A 22,256-nucleotide genomic window follows, 5' to 3' on the forward strand; every position below is an offset into this window, starting at 1 on the left:
TATTTTTAATTAATCCTGCATTATCTCATAGCTTTGAGATTTTGAAGATGTGGTTGCATATTTTTAGAATGATGTTATAGGGTAGGTGAGAGAGGCCAGACCTAGCTGGTTTGAACATAAAGCAGGTAAAATATTTCAGCAAGGTATGCCAGTACCCACTGACTGGCCCCCGTGCTGGTGGCATGTAAAAGCACCCACTACACTCTTGGAGTGGTTGGTGTTAGGAAGGGCATCCAGCTGTAGAAACTCTGCCAGATCAGATTGGAGTCTGGTGCAGCCATCTGGTTCGCCAGACCTCAGTCAAATCGTCCAACCCATGCTAGCATGGAAAGCGGACGTTGAACGACGGTGGTGGCGGTGGTGGTGATGATGATGATGAGGATGATGATGGCTAAAGGGTTGAATATTACATGCTTTAATGCACTGAACATTTTTTTCCTGAATATGCAGTACTGAAAATGGACTGTGTCCAATATGCCCTTGCATTTTTTATGCCATCCCAAATACAGTATGCTCTTTGTCTTGACATATATGCTAAAGAGCATAATCAATGCAATTGAAATGAAACAGTTTACTAAAACCAATATAAGCTATGGGTGGACTGTATTGCTGGTTATTCGTTTGTTGTGCTCCATTAGTCCTTTAGCATATCTGGCCCAAATATTCTGTTTCATGTTCAAACTGACAAAATCTAGCCTATCACACCTACCCTACAATGTCATTCTAAAAAATAAAGTCATAGCATGGAAATCGCAAAGCTACAAGATAAATACATGATTAATTCAAAACAATGTATTATATTTGAGAGTTGTGGAGGCGCAATGTCCCAGTGGTTAGGGCAGTAAACTCGCGGTCGGAGGATGGCGGTTTCGATTCCCAGACTGGGCGTTGTGTGTTTATTGAACGGAAACACCTAAAGCTCCACAAGGCTCCGGCAGGGGGTGGTAGCGACCCCTGTTGTACTCTTTTGCCCAACTTTCTCTCACTCTTTCTTCCTATTTCTTGGGTAACGCTGCGATGGACTGGCGTCCCGTCCAGCTGAGGAGGGGGGAACACATATGCCACAGAAACTGGGAAACTGGGCCCATGAGCCTGGCTAGGCTTGAAAAGGGCGCATAAATAAAAAATAAAATATTTGAGAGTAATCTGAATGCTAAAGGGTTAAGGAATGAAATAGAAATAATTGTGTTGTGAGGAAAAAAAAGAAAACAATATTAGTTATAGTTTAAATACCATTTTAATTTGGGAAGTATGGGAGACAACTCTTACATGTTCTGGTCTTATTTTGAACTCGTCAATAGAGCAAAGGCTTCATATTAATTAGCAAGAGCTAATCTAGTGATGAAAGCATCACTAAATATAGTTACAAGATTGTACAATAGGTTTGGATAGAAAAATAGAAATGTTTTTCTTTTTTAGTGTCGGGCTTCCACTTAACCCTTGAAGACAAAACCAATTCTCCAAGCATCTCAAATCTATCATTGCCAGGCATGACTGTATGGTTAAGAAGCTTATTTTACAACCATATGGTTCAGGTTCAGTCCCATTGCACGGTACCTTTGGCAAGTGTCTTCTACTATAGCTCCAGGCCAACCAAGGTGGATGAGAACTGAACTGTGTGGTAGCCTGTTGTGTGTGCGAATATATATATATATATATACACACACAGTTGAGCTTCATCTGGAGAAGGAGTATTACTGAAGCTATTTTCATAGCAACTGCAAGAGAAATACTCAGCTAAGAAAAAACCATTATACTTAGCATTCGTTGATATAGAGAAAGCCTTTGATAGAGTACCCTGCTGTGTGATATGAGTCTTGGGCCGGTGCCACTTAAAAAGCACTTAGGGCAGTGTCATGTACAAGCGCCTCTGTGATGCCATGTAAAAGCACTTGTGCAGCACTCTGTAAAAGCACTTGTACTGTGCCATGTAAAAGCGCCCATATGGTACCACATAAAAGCACCCAGCACTTTCTGTAAAGTGGTTGGCGTTAGGAAGGTCATCCAGCCATAGAAACCATGCCAAATCAGACTGGAACCTGGTACAGCTCTCTGGCTTGCCAGCTCTGGTCAAACCATTCAACCCATGCTAGCATGGACAACGGACATTAAATGATGATGATGATATGTGTGTGTGGCTAGAGTAAGAATAGCCTGGGCAAAGTTTAGGGAGCTCTTACCTCTGTTGGTGACTAAAGGCCTCTCGCTCAGAGTAAAAGGCAGACTGTATGATGCATGTGTACGAACAGCCATGCTACATGGCAGTGAAACATGGGCTGTGACTGCTGAGGACATGCGTAAGCTCGCGAGAAATGAAGCTAATATGCTCCGTTGGATGTGTAATGTCAGTGTTCATAGTCGACAGAGAGAAAAGTTGGACCTAAGAGGCATCAGATGTTGTGTGCAAGAGAGACGATTGCGCTGGTATGGTCATGTGGCGAGAATGGATGAAGATAGGTGTGTGAAAAAGTGCCACGCCCTGGCAGTTGAGGGGACCTGTGGAAGAGGTAGACCCAGGAAAACCTGGGTCGAGGTGGTGAAGCACGACCTTCGAACTCTAGGTCTCACCAAGGAAATGACCAGAGACCGAGACCTATGGAAGTATGCTGTGTGTCAGAAGACCCGGCAAGACCAGTGAGAACAATCAAAATCAAATCATATATCAGAAAGCAGGGGTTAAGTGACCCATCCATTCGTGTCCGCTGTCAGCCTCGTCTGGCACCCGTGCCGGTGATACGTAAAGCACCATTCACTCGTGGCCGTTTGCCAGCTCTGCCTGGCCCCCGTGTCGGTGGCACGTAAAAGCACCATCCGTTCGTGTTCGTTGCAAGCCTCGCCTGGCCCCATGCCGGTGACACGTAAAAGCACCGTCCGTTCGTGGCCGTTTGCCAGCTGTCTGGCCTCGTGTCGGTGGCACATAAAAGCACCATCCGTTCGCGTCCGTTGCCAGCCTCGGCTGGCCCCCGTGCCGGTGACACGTAAAAGCACCGTCCGTTCGTGGCCGTTTGCCAGCTCTGTCTGGCCCCGTGTCGGTGGCACGTAAAAGCACCATCCGTTCGTGTCCGTTGTCAGCCTCGGCTGGCCCCCGTGCCGGTGACACGTAAAAGCACCGTCCGTTCGTGGCCGTTTGCCAGCTCTGTCTGGCCCCGTGCCGGTGACACGTAAAAGCACCATCCGTTCGTGGCCGTTCGCCAGCTCTGTCTGGCACCTGTGCAGGTGGCACGTAAAAAACACCCACTACACTCGCGGAGTGGTTGGCATTAGGAAGGGCATCCAGCCGTAGAAACACTGCCAGATTTGACTGGGCCTGACGAAGCCTTCCAGCTTCACAGACCCCAGTTGACCCGTCCAACCCATGCTAGCATGGAAAGCGGACGCTAAATGATGATGATGATAATGATGATATATATATACACACACACTTTATTTCACGTTGCTCAGTTCACTCAAGCTGTAGAAATGAGTTGTGATGTCACAGGTGCCAAGCTGTAATGGCCTTTGCTTTTCCTTTGAATAACATCAGTGGCGTGGTGAGAGGAGGCTGGTATGCATGGGCAACTGCTGGTCTTCCATAAACAACCTTGCCTGGACTTGTACCTCGGAGGGTAACTTTCTAGGTGCAATCCCATGGTCATTCATGACTGAAGGGGGTTTCCCCATATAAAATAAGTACTGGGGCCAATCTGTTCGTCTAAAACCCTTCAAGGTGGTGCTTTATAATGGCTGCAGTCCAATGACTGAAACACAGTATAAGTTAAAAGAAAGATAATACCTTGGTGATTCTCAAATGTTTTAACCTGTTGAAACATAATCTGCAATTCAAATAAGCAAATTTGAGGAATCTTAGGTGAACAGTTCTTCCAGCGAGTCATGGTTTTGATGTCTGATGTGAACATTTGTCATGGATTTTCTATTTCTCTCTTGACCATTGCAGTTGTGTGGAGATGTGTCTCAACAATGATCATCTTCCTGTTTCTGTTGGACCAAGAATCAAGTTTACTTGTACTTATTCCGGCTGGGATTGGAGCTTTCATTGAGGTAAGTTTCCAGCTCTGGTCAAATGAAATTATATTTAATGTTTACATGTTTTTACTTCTTTATGTTTTTTTTTTTGTTTTAAGTATAGTTGCAGGCATGGTTGTGTGGTAAGAAGATTACTTCCCAACCTCATGTTTCCGGGTTCAGTGCTCCACTGTGTGGCATCTTAGGCAAGTGCCTTTTACTACAGTCCCAGGCTGACCAAAGCTTTGTGGGTGAATTAGGTAGACAGAAACTCAAAGAAGTTTAAAGGCGGCGAGATGGCAGAAATGCTTAGCAGCATTTTGTCTGCTGTTACGTTCTGAGTTCAAATTCCGCCAAAGTCAACTTAGCCTTTCATCCTTTCGGAGTTGATTAAATAAGTACCAGTTGTGCACTGGGGTCGATATAATTGACTTAATCCATTTGTCTGTCCTTGTTTGTCCCATCTGTGTGTAGCCCATTGTGGGCAGTAAAGAAATAAGAAACTGAAAGAAGTCTGTTTTATACACACACACATACACAGACACACAGATGAGAAAGGACAGATATCTGGTGCTTTGCTGCATTCAAGAAGACCCGCCCATCACAGCAGAATCGATACTGATGCTGGTGCCCTGTAAAAAGCACTCAGTACACCCTGTAAAGTGGTTGGCATTAGGAGGGACATCCAGCCATAGAAACCATGCCAAAGCTGCAAACATTGGAGCTTGGCACTATCTGATGCACTATCCAATCCATACCAGCAGAGAAAAGGGACATTAAATAGTGGTGGCAGCAGCGGCGGTGTCGATGATGATGATGATAGTCTTCCCTACAGTTTCCCTCCACCAGTTTCATTGACAAAGCATTGGTCGACTTCAGGGCGTTTGCTCAAGGTGTCACATAGTGGGACTGATCTTAAACCACCACATGGTTATGAAGCAGACTTCTTAATTACACAGCTTTGCCTTAATGATTGTTAACTGGAAAAAAAAAATGAAAGCATTAAAATATTCATTCTTTTAAGTGCATTTAACTAATATTTGAAAACTGATAGATTGTTGAGAAATAAATGCCAAATGATCCTCTGATAAAAATGATTTTTCTTTTGCAGGTGTGGAAAGTTAAAAAAGCATTCAAATTGAATATAACATGGTCTGGTTGGAAACCTTTCTTTGAAGTAAGTAAAACCAGTAAGGAAGAAGTTGTGTGTTTGTCCAAAGAAATAGGTGACGATTTTTGTTGGTAGAAATTATTCATGAGTTTAGATTGATTTTTTCCCCTCTCAGATGCCAACAGATCAGTCCTCAAACAAGGTGGCGAGCTGGCAGAAATGTTAGCGCGCTGGGTGAAATGCTTATCGGCATTTCGTCTGCCGCTACGTTCTGAGTTCTAATTCTGCTGAGGTCGACTTTGCCTTTCATCCTTTCGGGGTCGATAAATTAAGTTCCAGTTACGTACTGGGGTTGATGAAGTTGACTTAATCCCTTTGTCTGTCCTTGTTTGTCCTCTCTGTGTTTAGCCCCTTGTGGGTAGTAAAGAAATAAGAAACGTTAGCGCACTGGGCAAAATGCTTATCGGCATTTCATTTGCTGTTATGTTCTGAGTTCAAATTCCGCTGAGGTTGACTTTGCTTTTCATCCTTTCGGGGTCGATAAATTAAGTACCATTTGCGCACTGGGGTCAATGTAATCAACTTTATCCCTTTGTCTGTCCTTGTTTGTTCCCTCTATGTTTAGCCCCTTGTGGGCAATAAAGAAATAAGAAATAAGATCAGTCCTCAAACATCAGATTCCCCTTCTCCCCATAACATAAAAGCCACACTGTGTATATTTCTATGTATACATTTATAACAACACACACACACACACATTCTCTCTCTCTCTCTCTCTGTCTGTCTGTCTGTCTGTGTGTCTCTCTCTCTCACACACACACACACACACACACAACACAGAACAAGCTATTTCTTTTAAGCTGTATTTATTTTCCAAACAACATACCATTGTGAAAAGTTTTCCCTCTTTACCAGCTGTTGAAAGTTTGATTTAAAAAGAAAACAACCAAAATATTTTTATAATGATTTGAAACCAAAGTACTGTTGTCTTAACCCTTTAGAATTTGTAACATAAAGGTGTTAGAAAAGTTGAGGCATTCATATAAGGAAAAAAAAACAATGGGAAAGAAAACAAGATTGTGTGATTCAGTGATGGTAGTGGCGGTGGTAGCAATGGTGATGGTGGTGGTGGCAGTGGTAGTAGTGGTGGTGGTGGTAATGGTGGTGATGGTGGTTATTGTTGTGGTGGTGGTGGTGATGGTGATGGTGGATGTGTCTGGTGGTGGTGGTGGTGGCAGTGGTTGTGGTGGTGGTGTCTGGTGGTGGTGGTGGCAGTAGGGGTAGTGGTCATGATGGTTGTATTGGTGGGCTTTCCTACTATTATGAGGAACGTGACATGTCATCGAGGTCAGACATCAGTGGATTTGAATGCTAAATTTTCTTTGCTCTTTTTATGAATTAGACACACATCACTCAGTGCTCACAGCACAAGCAAATATTGTTTTAGCTTCTGCTTTTTGAAGTTTCTCTATGGAATACCTGTACCTGCTGGAAAATAATGGAATGCTAGGAGAACAGTATTGCTCAAATGTCGTTTCAACTAATTATAGGTGCATGTGTGGCTATGTAGTTAGAGGTTTGCTTCTCAACTGCACAGTTTCAGGTTCATTCTTATTTCTTAATTGCCCACAAGGGGCTAAACATAGAGGGGACAAACAAGGACAGACAAAGGGATTAAGTCGATTACATTGACCCCAGTGTGTAACTGGTACTTAATTTATTGACCCCAAAAGAATGAAAGGCAAAGTTGACCTCGGTGGAATTTGAACTCAGAACGTAACGGCAGATGAAATAACGCTAAGCATTTTGCCTGGCGTGCTAACGTTTCTTATTACTGTATTGCCCAGAAAGGGCTAAACATAGAGGGGACAAACAAGGACAGACAAAGGGATCAAGTCTATTACATTGACCCCAGTGCGTAACTGGTACTTAATTTATCGACCCCGAAAGGATGAAAGGCAAAGTGGACCTCGACGGAATTTGAACTCAGAACGTAACAGCAGTTGAAATACCGCTAAGCATTTCGCCCAGCGTGCTAAAGTTTTTGCCAGCTCGCCGCCTTTCAGGTTCATTCTTGCTGCATGGAACCTTGCACAAGTGTCTTTTACTATATCCCTGGGTTGACCAAAGCCATGCAAGTAGATTTTATATATGTGTGTGTGTGTGTGTGTGTGTATGTGAATATTGATAATAATGAGAATTCTTTCTACTGTAGATAAAAGTCCTGGCATTTGGATGATGGGGTTAGTTGATTATATTGACCTCATTACTCAAATGGTACTTATTTTGTTGACCCTGAAGGGATGAAAGGCAAAGTTGACCTCAGCAGAATTTGAACCCAGAATATAAAAAACCAGAAGAAATGCTGCTAAGCATTTCATCCCGCATACTAAAGATTATATCAGCTTGCCATCTTAGTAATAATAATAATAATAATAATAATAATAATAATGATCTTCCCTTTATTAACCACTGAGGGTTCATATAAAGTGATTGGGGACAGTACAAGTCAATACAATAGAAACAGAGTGAGATTGAAATGTGTAATAAAGAATAACGATGAAAATTCTAAGAATTAAAATCCCCAACTTCCAAGGGCTGCTCATGGAAACCCCACAAAAAGCCACAAATTCCCTGACCTCTAGGGCAAGTGCCCTCTCCTCTTTATCGACCCTCGATCTAGAGGTGCAAATAATAATATCCAGCACTCTAAAATGAAAGAGAAAATCTGCAAGGAATGCTATTGAAGGGTAAGAATGGTCCTAAACTCAGAATTAAATGCTGCTAATAGAATTAATGCAATCAATTCTTTGGCCATACCAGTAACCACCTATAGCTTTGGTATCATTAAATGGAGTCTCACTGACATGCAGAATATGGATGGAAAGATCCATAAAATCTTTACAAGGTACCGAATGCACCATCTAAAATCAGATGTAGACAGGATTTATCTCCCAAGAAAAATAGGTGGAAGAGGTCTGATACAGCTCAAACAGTCTTTCAAATCAGCAATAATAGGCCTTTAAACATACAAGTGATATGCTCTTATGAACGGGACTGAAGCATGAAGATTCCAAGCAAGCTTCAGTCATGAAGCTTAGTCAGAAATTTAAAAAGTCTCTTGGCCTATAAGTTAACAATAAGAAAGACTAAAGACATCCAAATACTGACAGAACTACCATTGCTTCTCCTGATTTAGAAATTAACAATCAGAAAGACCAAAGAAATCCAAATAGTGACAAACCTATCACTGATGCAAAAATCATCAAATAAAAAGCAAAGAAGTCTTGCATGAATAATATTGGAGACAACTGGAAAGGTAAACCCCTGCATGGAAAATACCCTAACTGCCTGTCCAAGCCAGATATTGATCAAAAGCTAATGCACCAATGGCTACAAGGGACAGGTCTGAAAGCGGAAACAGAAGGTTTTGTTATTGCAGCGCAACATCAGAGCTTACCTGCCAGAAACTACCATGCAAACATCCTTAAAGATAGATCTGACCCCTTGTGCAGAATTTGCTAAAAATTCACAGAGACAATTGATCATGTTGTTTCTGGCTGTCCAGACCTCAATGAAAAGGAGTACTTCATAAGACCTGAGAGACTAGGGCAGTACTCCTTTCTACTAAAGGTACAAGGCCTGAAATTTGGTGGGAAAGGGGTCCAGTTAATTACATCAACTGATACTTGCATTTTTTTTATCTTGAAAAGTGAAGTTGACCTTGGCAGAATTTGAACTCAATGTAAAAAGCCAAAAATAAATGCTGAAAAGTGTTTTCTCTGGGAAAAAAAAAAATGATGATGATGATGATGATGACTTTGTTAATTCTAATGTTCATTTCTGTTTCTTTTTTTCTTTTTCTTCTTAGTTTGGAAAAGTATCAGATAAAGAAAAACAAACTAATGAATTTGATTCTGAGGTGAGTCTCATTTAGAATATTTTGTATTATGTGAATTAAGGACAGGTGTCTATCTGCATCTGGTTAGTCGGCCCTGTGGTCATAAAAGCAAAAGGAAGAAGACGTAGATAATGTAGTTTTAGATACACTCTCTCTCTTTACTCATTTACTTGTTTCAGTCATTTGACTGGCCATGCTGGAGCACTGCCTTTACTCGTATGCCTAGTACTTATTTTGTCGGTCTCTTTTGCCGAACCGCTAAGTTGCGGGAATGTAAACACACCACCATTTGTTGTCAAGCGATGTTGGTGGGGGGACAGACACAGATACACAAACATATATATACATATATATATATAGATATATATATATATATATATATATATATTTCAACAATTGAGGGCAAAATTAATTAATTATTAATCAATTTCACCAAGTGTTCAGTATGCAAAGGGACCATTCAAGGCGAATTCAAATTATTACATTATATAAAAGGGCTTAGTAAAATAAATTACTTTGCCGCATACTGAACTCATTAGAAATAGCAGCTAAAAAACTTTTTTAAGCTATTTCTAATACTTAAAGAAAATCTCTCTCATATATAGTGTTTGCTTAATTCAACTCACAAAAGTTTGGGGGTAAGGACATCGAAAAATCAAATGCTAAGGTTATTTGAGAACGTACGTTTCAAGATTAGTCAAAACAACACTTCTATCATCAGCTCAGAAATTCCTTGGTTGGATTTGGAAACACTGAAAATAAGAACATACCTTTCGAAGATCTGCTCGTAACTAACAGTGCCCACAAATTCAAATAAGCAAGCGAAGAATCTCTGTTCTCCCCTTTCCACCAGCGTGGGTTAAAATCATCAAACAATGCTTATTTCGGTAAAATCCGAAGCATTAATCAGAGGGAGATTAATTATAATTTCAACAATGAGGGCAAAATTAATTAATTATTAATCAATTTCACCAAGTTTCAGTATGCAAAGGGACCATTCAAGGCGAATTCAAATTTTACATAATAAAAGGGCTTAGTAAAATAAATTACTTTGCCGCATACTGAACTCATTAGAAATAGCAGCTAAAAAACTTTTTTAAGCTATTTCTAATACTTAAAGAAAATCTCTCTCTCATATATGTGTTGCTTAATTCAACTCACAAAAGTTTGGGGGTAAGGACATTGAAAAATCAAATGCTAAGGTTATTTGAGACGTACGTTTCAAGATTAGTCAAAACAACACTTCTATCATCAGCTCAGAAATTCCTTGGTTTGGATTTGGAAACACTGAAAATAAGAACATACCCTTTCGAAGATCTGCTCGTAACTAACAGTGCCCACAAATTCAAATAAGCAAGCGAAGAATCTCTGTTCTCCCCTTCGAAAGGTATGTTCTTATTTTCAGTGTTTCCAAATCCAAACCAAGGAATTTCTGAGCTGATGATAGAAGTGTTGTTTTGACTAATCTTGAAACGTACGTTCTCAAATAACCTTAGCATTTGATTTTTCGATGTCCTTACCCCCAAACTTTTGTGAGTTGAATTAAGCAAACACTATTATGAGAGAGATTTTCTTTAAGTATTCATCATCATCATCATCATCATTTAGCGTCCGTTTCCATGCTAGCATGGTTGGACGGTTCTACTGGGGTCTGTGAAGCCAGAAGCTTCATCAGGCCCAGTCAAATCTGGCAGTGTTTCTACGGCTGGATGCCCTTCCTAACGCCAACCACTCCGTGAGTGTAGTGGGTGCTTTTTACGTGCCACCCGCACTGGTGCCAGACAGAGCTGGCAAACGGCCACGAACGGATGGTGCTTTTTATGTGCCACCGGCACGAGGGCCAGGCGAGGCTGGCAACGGACACGAAACGGGGCGGTGCTGGCAACGGTCGCGAAACGGAAAGTTCTCTTACATGCCACCGGCACTGGTAACACATCTGCAATTTCCATTCATCGATTTCGATTCTGATCCTCACTTGCCTCAATGGGTCTTCACAAGCAGAGTTTCGACATGCCACCGGCACTGGTAGCACATCCGCAATTTCCATTGATCGATTTCGATTCTGATCCTCACTTGCCTCAACACGTCTTCACAAGTAGAGTTTTGTGTCCCAAGAAGGGAAGGTATGCATACGTAGGCTGGCTCCATCCCATGTAGAGGCCAGGGGTTGTGGACTCACTTGTCCTGCCGGGTTCTTCTCGCGCACAGCACACTTCCAGAGGTCTCGGTCTCTAGTCATTTCCTCAGTGAGACCTAAAGTTCGAAGGTCGTGCTTCACCACCTCGTCCCAGGTTTTCCTGGGTCTGCCTCTTCCACAGGTTCCTCAACCGCTAGGGTGTGGCACTTTTTCACACAACTATCTTCATCCATTCTCGCCACATGACCATACCAGCGCAAACGTCTCTCTTGCACACCACAACTGATGCTTCTTAGGTCCAGCTTTTCTCTCAAGGTACTTACACTCTGCCGAGTGTGAGTACCGGCATTACACATCCATCGGAGCATACTGGCTTCATTTCTAGCGAGCTTACGCATATCCTCAGCAGTCACGGCCCATGTTTCACTGCCATGTAGCATGGCTGTTCGTACACACGCATCATACAGTCTGCCTTTCACTCTGTGCGAGAGGCCTTTTGTCACCAGCAGAGGTAAGAGCTCTCTGAACTTTGCCCAAGCTATTCTTACTCTAGCAGTTACACTTTCAGCACACCCACCCCCGCTGCTGACTTGGTCACCTAGGTAACGGAAACTATCAACTATTCTAGTTTTTCTCCCTGGAAAGTGACGGAAGTTGGTCTCAGAGCATTTTCAGTGTTTTTGTTCCTGAGCATCTGCCACATACAAAAACCATCTCCTAGTTAGCCTTCCTTTGACATTGCTGCATCTCTTATGTGTCCATAGCTTACACTTGGTGCATCTTATAGAGTTTCTACCTACACCTTTTCTACAGATCGAGCAGGCCATCTACCTGAAGGTGTTTGTGATTTGTCTACCTTCCTACTGATTACGACTTTGGTTTTAGCTAGATTGACTCTGAGGCCCTTCGATTCTAATCCTTGTTTCCACACCTGAAACTTCTCCTCCAGTTCTGATAGCGACTCAGCAATTAGAGCAAGGTCATCAGCATAGAGGAGCTCCCAAGGGCATCCTGTCTTGAATTCCTCCGTTATTGCCTGGAGGACTATGATAAATAGGAGGGGGCTGAGTACTGAGCCTTGGTGACCCCTACCTCTACCCGGAATTCTTCACTGTACTCATTTCCAACCCTCACCCTACTAGCGGCGTCCCTATACATGGCCCGCACAGCTCTCACTAACCATTCATCTATCCCTAGTTTTCTCATTGCCCACCAGATAAGGGATCGGGGGACCCTGTCGAAGGCTTTCTCCATGTCAACAAAAGCCAGGTACAGGGGCTTATCTTTGGCTAGGTATTTCTCCTGCAGCTGCCTTACCAGGAATATAGCATCAGTAGTACTTTTCCCTGGCACAAACCCAAACTGCATCTCATCTAAACTAACTCTCTCTCTAATTAGTTGGGCTATGACCCTCTCCGTAACCTTCATCACCTGGTCCAACAGCTTGATACCTCTGTAGTTATTTGTTAGAAATAGCTTTAAAAAAGTTTTTTAGCTGCTATTTCTAATGAGTTCAGTATGCGGCAAAGTAATTTATTTTACTAAGCCCTTTTATATAATGTAATAATTTGAATTCGCCTTGAATGGTCCCTTTGCATACTGAACACTTGGTGAAATTGATTAATAATTAATTAATTTTGCCCTCAATTGTTGAAATTATAATTAATCTCCCTCTGATTAATGCTTCGGATTTTACGAAATAAGCATAGTGTTTGATGATTTTAACCCACGCTGGTGGAAAGGGGAGAACAGAGATTCTTCGCTTGCTTATTTGAATTTGTGGCACTGTTAGTTACGAGCAGATCTTCGAAAGGGTATGTTCTTATTTTCAGTGTTTCCAAATCCAAACCAAGGAATTTCTGAGCTGATGATAGAAGTGTTGTTTTGACTAATCTTGAAACGTACGTTCTCAAATAACCTTAGCATTTGATTTTTCGATGTCCTTACCCCCAAACTTTTGTGAGTTGAATTAAGCAAACACTATATATGAGAGAGATTTTCTTTAAGTATTAGAAATAGCTTTAAAAAGTTTTTTAGCTGCTATTTCTAATGAGTTCAGTAGGCGGCAAAGTAATTTATTTTACTAAGCCTTTTATATAATGTAATAATTTGAATTCGCCTTGATGGTCCCTTGCATACTGAACCTTGGTGAAATTGATTAATAATTAATTAATTTTGCCCTCAATTGTTGAAATTAATTATCTCCCTCTGATTAATGCTTCGGATTTTACCGAAATAAGCATAGTGTTTGATGATTTTAACCCACGCTGGTGGAAAGGGGAGAACAGAGATTCTTCGCTTGCTTATTTGAATTTGTGGGCACTGTTAGTTACGAGCAGATCTTCGAAAGGGTATGTTCTTATTTTCAGTGTTTCCAAATCCAAACCAAGGAATTTCTGAGCTGATGATAGAAGTGTTGTTTTGACTAATCTTGAAACGTACGTTCTCAAATAACCTTAGCATTTGATTTTTCGATGTCCTTACCCCCAAACTTTTGTGAGTTGAATTAAGCAAACACTATATGAGAGAGATTTTCTTTAAGTATTAGAAATAGCTTTAAAAAAGTTTTTTAGCTGCTATTTCTAATGAGTTCAGTATGCGGCAAAGTAATTTATTTTACTAAGCCCTTTTATAATAATATATATATTATATATATATATATAATATATATATATATATATATATATATATATATATATATACGATGGGCTTCTTTCGGTTTCCGTCTACCAAATCCACTCACAAGGCTTTGGTCGACCCGAGGCTACAGTAGAAGACACTTGCCCAAGGTGCTACACAGTGGGGCTGAACCCAGAACCATGTGGTTGTTAAGCAAGCTACTTACCACACAGCCACTCCTACGCCTATATACTACACTATATAAAAAAAAATGGCATGGTTGCAACTGCAGCCTTTTTCAGAGCCGTGCAAGATCTAGAACTTAGTACAAATCATGGTAATGGAAAACAAGTATGAATGCGTGATTAAGACATTTGCTTTGTAAAAATGTAGTTTTTGGTTAAGTCCCACTTTAGGTGAATGTCTTCTATTATAGCTTTGGGCATTATGAGTGAATTTGGTAGACAGAAACTGTGTGGAAGTCCAGCATGTCTGTCTGTCTGTCTGTCTGTCTGTCTATCTGTCTGTCTGTCTGTCTGTCTGTCTCTCTGTCTGTCTGTCTCTCTCTCTCTCTATCTATCTATTTATCCGTCTCTCTCTCCCCCTCCCTCCCCCTCTCTCTAACGTGTATATATCTGTGTGTGTCCCACTGATTAGTTAGCAACTGTTGTTGATTTGTTTGACCAAAACCCCCTTCAAGGCGGTACTCCAGCATGACCGCTGTTCACTGAATGAAACAATTAAAAGGTAGAATATAGAAGATGCGTTCTATCCCAACTTGTGACAGCAATTGTGAAGATTGTAAAAAAGACAAAATTATAAGTCGTTGTAAGGGAGATAATTCCAATTGGTATCGTTAAGCAAGGGAGATAACTCCATTAATAATCGCATTTTCTCTTAATACCGAAGTTTTGTGTTCTAAGTGTGTACATTGCTATTGTTTTTTTGTTTTTTTTTAATGACGGTGCTAGAATTTGAACTCAAAACACTATACTATCTATCTAGATACAATGAAGTATTAAATATCTTGTTCTGTCATCATATATTTGAGTTGTATATTAAAATTAAATTTCATTAACTGAACGTGGTTTCATAAGTGCAGGTGTGAAATTTGTTCACAGGTGCAAACCCAGGTGTGAAATTTATTACAAACAAGGTCGATTTCTTTCAGCCTTAACAGAACAGTTTCTTGAGCATTTTCTATTATTATTATTATTATTATTATTATTATTATTACTATTATTATATTAGTACATCAACAAATCCAGATAAATCCAATAATGGAAAACTAATGGAAAATGTGGTATCATTTTGAGCACTTTTACATCTTGGGGTTAGTAGCCCGCGCTCTTAACCCCAAGATTCTGAGTTTGATTCCAAGCAGTGACCTGAACACTAATAATAATAATAATAGTAATAACATTGAAAAATACCTTAGGAATGAGAACCTAGGTTTGAAATTTCCCCAAGACACCTGAAGAAGGCTGGAGAGTATATCAGCCGAAACATTGTGTTAACAACAAACAATATGAGGACAAATATCCATCGAATGTAAATAATGTACATAATTCCTCATCTCTTAAATATAGAACTGTTTCATTATTTTATCGTCCAGAATTCATTTACTAATCTTTTTATTCATTATTTCAATTTGTTCTTCAGGCTATGAAGTATTTGTCATATGTACTCTATCCTCTATGTATATGTGGTGCTATATATTCCTTAATATACATCCAATATAAAAGGTAAGAATCTGATGTTGATTTCTTTTACAATGAATAAATAAATAAATGCTTATTTTCTAATTTTGTTTCTCTTTCTAATCCTATTGCCTTTATGATTTGATTAAGACAAAATTAATTCTGTAATTTCAGTTGGTATTCCTGGTTTATCAATTCTCTAGTAAATGGTAAGATATATTTTTTTTCGCTTCTTTTTTATTTTATAGTGAGACTGCTGCAGTTTTATTGAAACACTCTTGTTAGTGTTTTTTTGTTTATGCTGGTATGTTATGTACCGTTGACTTAAATATATCTGAATAAAAAATGTTTTTCTTGGGTGATTCTTCTAGAACTATCTTATCCAATGTTTCCAGTTTTAAGATAGCAGGGAATTATTTGAGGGTGTTTGGATGCTATTTCTAGAATGCTGAGCTGCCATGTTGAGTTAAGGATCTGTTGTTGGTAGCTAGAGTAAACTGGTCACTACTTCAGAGGAGTAGGGTCCACCACTGTCACGATGAAAAGGAGAGTGAGAAAAAAGAATACATCTATGAACTTATAGTTGAAACATGTTAGTGATTGAATCTTTCCAAAGCGTAGGAGTAGCTGTGTGGTAAGTTGCTTGCTTACGAACCATATGGTTCCGGGTTCAGTCTCATTGCATGGCACCTTGGGCAAGTGTCTTCTACTATAGCCTCGGGAAACTGAAAGAAGCCCGTCATTAAACGATGATGATGACGATGTGTGTGTCTGGGTTTGTCCCCACAGCATCGCTTGACAATTGATGCTGGTGTGTTTATATTCCTCTAACTGACCAGTTTGGCAAAAGAGACCAATAGAATAAGCACCAGGCTTACAAAAGAATAAGTCCTGGGGTCGATTTGCTCGATTAAAGGTGGTGCTCCAGCATGGCTGCGGTCAAATGATTGAAACAAGTAAAAGAATAAAAGAATATTAGCATGGATTTCCTTAAGCTTAAATCATATTTTTAAACATCCACAGTGCAGCTTGACCCTTCTTGTGTGCATCAGTGTGCTGCAGTGCACTGTTTGAGAGCTACTGGCCTAGAGTATTAGTGTGGGAAGCAGCAGCAGCACCATCTCCACTGACCTGGGCAGTACTTCAATGTGGAGTTACTTACAGTGTAGCGTGCAGCCATTTTCAAATAGTACTGCCAATTTGTGGTAGCTGGCAATATGACGTAATGTCGTATTGCTGAAGAAATATGATTGTCGTTTTCCCATTGGTTGAAATAACTGCTCATATAGGAATTCTGAAAATTAGTTAAAGAATATTTATATGTGATTTCAGTTCTTTAAAGCCAAGTTGAGCAGTTATAAAAACCCTGGATTTATTTATCTTCAACATACATGCATGCATAAAATGTCCGTTAGCGTTTCAGAGAATATATTTCTTGCTATGACGTTTATGTAGCTGGAGTCTGGATTTATGTATAATGATAACACTTATAAGTAAGTTATAAGTGACGGGTTTATCAATATATGTCCCTACTTCAAAAGTAAAATATATTTATTTATTTCCAAATAGGAAATATATAAAAGTAGTAATTCTCCTTGCTGTGACATAACTTGATAGTTGTAAACAAATATCACCATCATGCAAGTGGTGTCCTTTGTTTCCAATTTTCCATGTAAACATGCCTGACCATGTGGAAATATTTTACCTTGCTTGGAAACAGGTGAGGGTTGGTGACAGGAAGAGCATCTGACTGTAGAAAATCTGCTTCAACAAATTCTGCCCAATCCATGCGAGCATGGAAAGGTGGACACTAAAATGATGATGCTTTCACTGTGTTTTTATTTATTTGCAGGTGTTTATTTGTTTGGCTTTCTCTTCATGTTACCACAACTCTTTGTAAACTACAAGGTACAGTTTCAAATTACTCATTACTATTTATATTAACTGTTGTTATTTCCAGTGCAGTAGTTGTGAAGGTGCATGGCTCAGTGGTTGTGGAGGCACATGGCCTAGTGGTTAGAGCAGTGGACTCGCGGTCGAGGGATTGTGGGTTTGAATCTCAGACCGGGTGATGTGTGTGTTTATGAGTGAAACACCTAAGCTCCACATGGCTTCGGCAGAAGGTAATGGCGAAATTTCTGCTGACTCTTTTGCCACAACTTTCTCTCACTCTTTCCTCCTGCATCTTGCAGCTCACCTGCGATGGACCGGTGTCCTGTCCAGGTGTGGAACCTATACGCCAAGGAAACCGGGAAACCGGCCTTTATGAGCCAAGCATGGCTCAAGAAGGAACAAACATGGCTCAGTGGTATGAGTGTCGAGCTTACGATCGTGTGGTTGTGAGCTCGAATCCCAGACCGGGCTGCGTGTTGTATTCTTGAGCAAGACACTTTATTTCACATTGCTCTAGTTCACTCAGCTGTAGAAATGAGTTGCGACGTCACAGGTGCCAAGCTGTATCGGTCCCTTTGCCTTTCCCTTGGATAACACTGGTGGTGTGGAGAGAGGAGGCCGGTATGCATGGGTGACTGCTGGTCTTCCATAAACAACCGTGCCCGGACTTGTGCCTCGGAGGGTAACTTTCTAGGTGCAATCCCATGGTCAATAATGACCAAAGGAGGTCTTTATCCTTTACCCTATGTACATATAATGACATGGAGAGGGGGGGACTGGTTTACTTGGGCAACTGCTAGTCTTTCAATTAACAACCTTGCCTGGACTTGTGCCTGGGAGGGTAACTTTCTAGGTGCAATCCCATGGTCTGTGTCGTAACCGAAGGGGATCTCAGTTGTGTGGTTAAGAAGTTTGCTTTCCAACCATGGGGGTTCAGGTTCAGTCTCACTGTGTGACATCTTAGGCAAGCATCTTTTATTATAACCCTGTGGCCTACTAAAGCCTTATGAGGGGAATTAGTAGATAGAAACTGAAAGAAGCCCTTTACATGCATGTATGAATCTATGTATGTTTGCGTCCACACATACACATATGTGTGTATGTGTGTGCATGAGTGTGGGTGTGTGTTTGTCTCTTTGGCTTGACTTTGTGCTAAAGTTGTAAATGAGTGTCACTGTTATACTGGCGGTGTTGTTCATTTCAAGTCTTCAGTGAAAACATGTCTGATCCTGGAGAAATATTACATTGCTTAGAAACAGGTGGAGGTTGGCAACAGGAAGGGCATTTGGCTGTTGAAAAACCTGCCTGAACAAATTCCATCTGACCCATGCAAGCATGGAAAAGTGGATACTAAATGTTGGTGATGATAATGAGGAAATTGATTAAGAAGAATTCATAGACTCTGAAGTAGGGTTCTTTGGAAGGATATTTCTTTGTGAAATGATGTTATAAGTAGACAATAAGAAAGATTATCCAAAAGTTTTAATGATTGTTTTGGTTATCATAATGATATGGTAATTTAAATAATAATCAAGAAATTATTGTATACAGTGCTCAGGTGCATCACAACTTGTCAAAAGTGCGTATAAAGCATATGCAGTAATGTACAAATGTCTGGGAAGTGAACAGTGTATGAGTCAGATACATGCTTGCGTGTGTATGGAGGGGAGAAAATCAAGTGTAGTGTTGGTGAATCTCAGGAAGTTTTGAAGGATGCAGTGCTCCGATAACTAACAACTGATGCCGGCAGTCTGTTCCATACTTCAGCAACTCTTAGCGTGAAAAAATGTTTCTGAAAGTCGTGAGAGCTGTGCTGTTTTCTGACTTTGTAAACAAGTCCACAGGTGTTAGACAGGTGTGGTTTGAAAAGGTGCTCAGTTAAGTTGTGTCAGTTAAGCTTGATAGTGTTGTTGTTATATAGCCTTCAGGTTAGCTTTGATTGAGAAAACTATGACCAAAGATATTGCATCTGTCACTATTCCATCTTTTATCCATTCATAGTGTATCTTTGATAGCAATGTCTAATATTTCCTTCATTATTTGAGATGGTAGGATGTGATTTAAAAGGGATTTGGCTGCTATTTCTGGCATGTCAAATGACTAAATCAGGTATGGGTAATTTTTTTTAAGAAGTAGGTTGAAAAGTGGGCCACATGAGATATGGCTCATCATCAGGTGGGCACATTACTAAAAAAAAATTCAAGGTAATTTTTCGTTAGGTTTACCATTCAGAAAAGCCCTAAGGGACAAAATGCTTAGCAGAATTTCTTCCAGTTCTTTAGAATTGGAACTCAGAACAGAAAGAACAAATTCTAACAATTCTCTCTTGGACTGGAAATTTATTAGCCAATTCCAGTACTTGCCTGGTACTATTTTTTATTTGCTCAAAAGGATGATAACCAAAGTTAACTTAGGCAGTATTTGAACTCAGAATGTAAAGGGTTGTATCTGAATACAACGGAAATTTTGTTCAACGCTCTACCAATTCTACAAAACTCTTTTGTTACCATATTTCTTTTGAGATGCTCTGTGTTCCTTTCAATTAATTCTAAATATAACAAAGAATTTAGTAAAATAACTTAGTTATCATTAAGCTAATGTTAGGAACATAAATTGTGACTAAGGTTTGGTGGAAGATTTTAATTCAAAACTTATAAAAACAAGATATTTGTACTAGAGAGCCAGAGCCGGTTTCAGCTGAGTTAGTATCAAAAGGGTTAAATTAACCATTTGTTAACCCTTTTGTTACCATATTTCTGTTGAAATGGTCTGTGTTTCTTTCAATTAATTTTAAATATAACAAAGAATTTAGTAAAATAACTTAGTTATCATTAAGCTAATGTTAGGAACATAAATTGTGACTAAGGTTTGATAGAAGATTTTAATTCAAAACTTTCAAAAACAAGATATTTGTACTAGAGAGCCAGAGGCGGTTTCAGGCAGGTTGGTAACGAAAGGGTTAACTCTGGATATTTACTTTCATAATTTATTGTTTTGTTCTATCATTCTTTCTGTTTTATCCAAGATGGCAAGCTGGCAGAATTGTTAGCATGCCAGACAAAATGCTTAGCTTAATTTCTTCCGGCTCTTTATATTCTGAATTCAAATATTGCTGAGGGTGACGTTGTCTTTCATCCTTTTGGGGTCAATAAAAGTACTGGTATTGATGTAAACGACCTGCTTCCTCCCCTTCAAAATTGCTGACCTTGTGCCAAAATTTGAAACCGTCATTAATATATGTATTTTTCTTTTTACAGTTAAAATCAGTGGCTCATCTTCCATGGAGAGCATTTATGTATAAGGTGAGTTACATATGTTTATGAATTTGTTTTGCAAGATTCCTGATGTGAAACCGTGTATTGAAACAAATATTGTTATATTTTGGGATGGTCATTTTTTTTCTTGCCAAATAAACATACACATCATTCTTCACTTATTTAACAAGTGAAGAACGAATATATAGTGTGTGTATTTATTTGCCCCCTCCACCCAAAAAAACAATCAACGACCATAGGCGTAGGAGTAGCTGTGTGGTAAGTAGCTTGCTTACGAACCACATGGTTCCGGGTTCAGTCCCATTGCATGGCACCTTGGGCACGTGTCTTCTACTATAGCCTCAGGCTGACCAAAGCCTTCTGAGTGGATTTGGTAGACGGAAATTGGAAGAAGCCCGTCGTATATATGTATATATGTATGTATATGTGTATGTGTGTGTATATGCTTTTGTGTCTGTGTTTGTTCCCCCAAAATTGCTCGACAACCGATGCTGGTGTGTTTATGTTCCTGTAACTTAGCAGTTCGACTTACAAAGAATAAGTCCTGGGGTCGATTTGCTCGACTAAAGGCGGTGCTCCAGCATGGCCACAGTCAAATGACTGAAACAAGTAAAAGAATAAAGAGAGAGAGAGAGAGTATCCCAAAATATAACAATATGTGAGTTACATAACTTTGTTTTTAACCGTTTGCCTATCCAAAGCATTTTCATAATTTTGTCCTAAACATCAGCACTTGTTTTCAGACATTTAGTTAGCCCATGTTTTATGCATTCTGATTAATATATAAAGTTTCCAGTTGCTCTGGTCATTGAACAAAAAAAAAAAAAAATAATAATAAGAAGAAGAATGATGATGAAATTATTGTATACAGTGCTCAGGTGCACCACAACTTGTCAAAAGTGCCTATAAAGCATATGCAGTAATGTACAAATGTCTAGGAAGTGATACATGCTTGTGTGTGTGTATGGAGGGGAGAAAATCAGGTGTAGTGTTGGCGAATCTCAGGAAGCATGGAAGTTTTGAAGGATGCAGTGCTCCGACAACTAACAACTGATGCCACCAGTTTGTTCCATACTTCAGCAACTCTTAGCATGAAAAAATGTTTCCGAAAGTCAGGAGCTGTGCTGTTTGGAAATGTGTATCATATATGATGTATGGACGCCAGGGAAATATGTTTTATGTATCATCTGGGATACACAGGACTGGTAAAGGGTTAATAAGAAGCAGAGGTCCTTGCTGATGTCCTTTAATCCTTTGCTTGCCCAAAGCATTTTCATAAGTTTGTCCTAAACATTCCATGCGTGTTTGCACACCTTTTAGTTAGCTCATGTTTCACACATTCCGAGTATTATAATACTTTTGTCTCATAACAGCCAAGTTACTCTTGTGGCTGAAAAACATGAGGAATATGTTTTGTATGTGATTTACTGGATGCCAAGAAAATATGTCCCGTATATCACGTGACAAAAGGATAGGCAAAGGGCTAAAAGAAATGTTTCAGTATTTTCCTTATAGGCGTAGGAGTGGCTTTTGTAAACATCCACCTCCCCACATTTCGACAACTGGTGCTGGTGTGCATATATCCCTATAACTTAGTGGTTTAGGCACAGAGACCATT

At 39.9% G+C, this 22,256-nt stretch overlaps 1 protein-coding gene and 1 long non-coding RNA gene across 4 annotated transcripts in view; one reads left to right on the forward strand and one right to left on the reverse strand.

Moving 5' to 3' along the window:
- The window catches only part of LOC115221786 (cleft lip and palate transmembrane protein 1-like protein), a 58,273-nt gene that overhangs the window by 31,006 nt on the left and 5,011 nt on the right, over window positions 1–22,256 (forward strand). For all 3 annotated transcript variants that reach the window (XR_005002794.1, XM_036510734.1, XM_029792017.2), the window contains exons 10-16: window positions 3,935–4,038; window positions 5,114–5,179; window positions 8,985–9,035; window positions 15,433–15,515; window positions 15,645–15,679; window positions 17,323–17,378; window positions 20,621–20,665. Coding sequence is in view for 2 of the 3 variants with exons in the window: in XM_036510734.1 (XP_036366627.1) it covers window positions 3,935–4,038; window positions 5,114–5,179; window positions 8,985–9,035; window positions 15,433–15,515; window positions 15,645–15,679; window positions 17,323–17,378; window positions 20,621–20,665 (440 nt within the window). In the remaining variant the exon portion in view is untranslated. The remainder of the gene's footprint in view (window positions 1–3,934; window positions 4,039–5,113; window positions 5,180–8,984; window positions 9,036–15,432; window positions 15,516–15,644; window positions 15,680–17,322; window positions 17,379–20,620; window positions 20,666–22,256) is intronic.
- On the reverse strand, window positions 10,111–21,405 carry LOC118766883. The gene is made up of 3 exons (XR_005002795.1): window positions 21,323–21,405; window positions 19,855–19,858; window positions 10,111–10,121 (listed from the first exon to the last, which is right to left on the reverse strand). It is a non-coding gene; the product is annotated as an uncharacterized LOC118766883 (long non-coding RNA).

This window comes from Octopus sinensis, linkage group LG18 (assembly GCF_006345805.1).
Source record: "Octopus sinensis linkage group LG18, ASM634580v1, whole genome shotgun sequence".
NCBI classification, from domain to species: domain Eukaryota; kingdom Metazoa; phylum Mollusca; class Cephalopoda; order Octopoda; family Octopodidae; genus Octopus; species Octopus sinensis.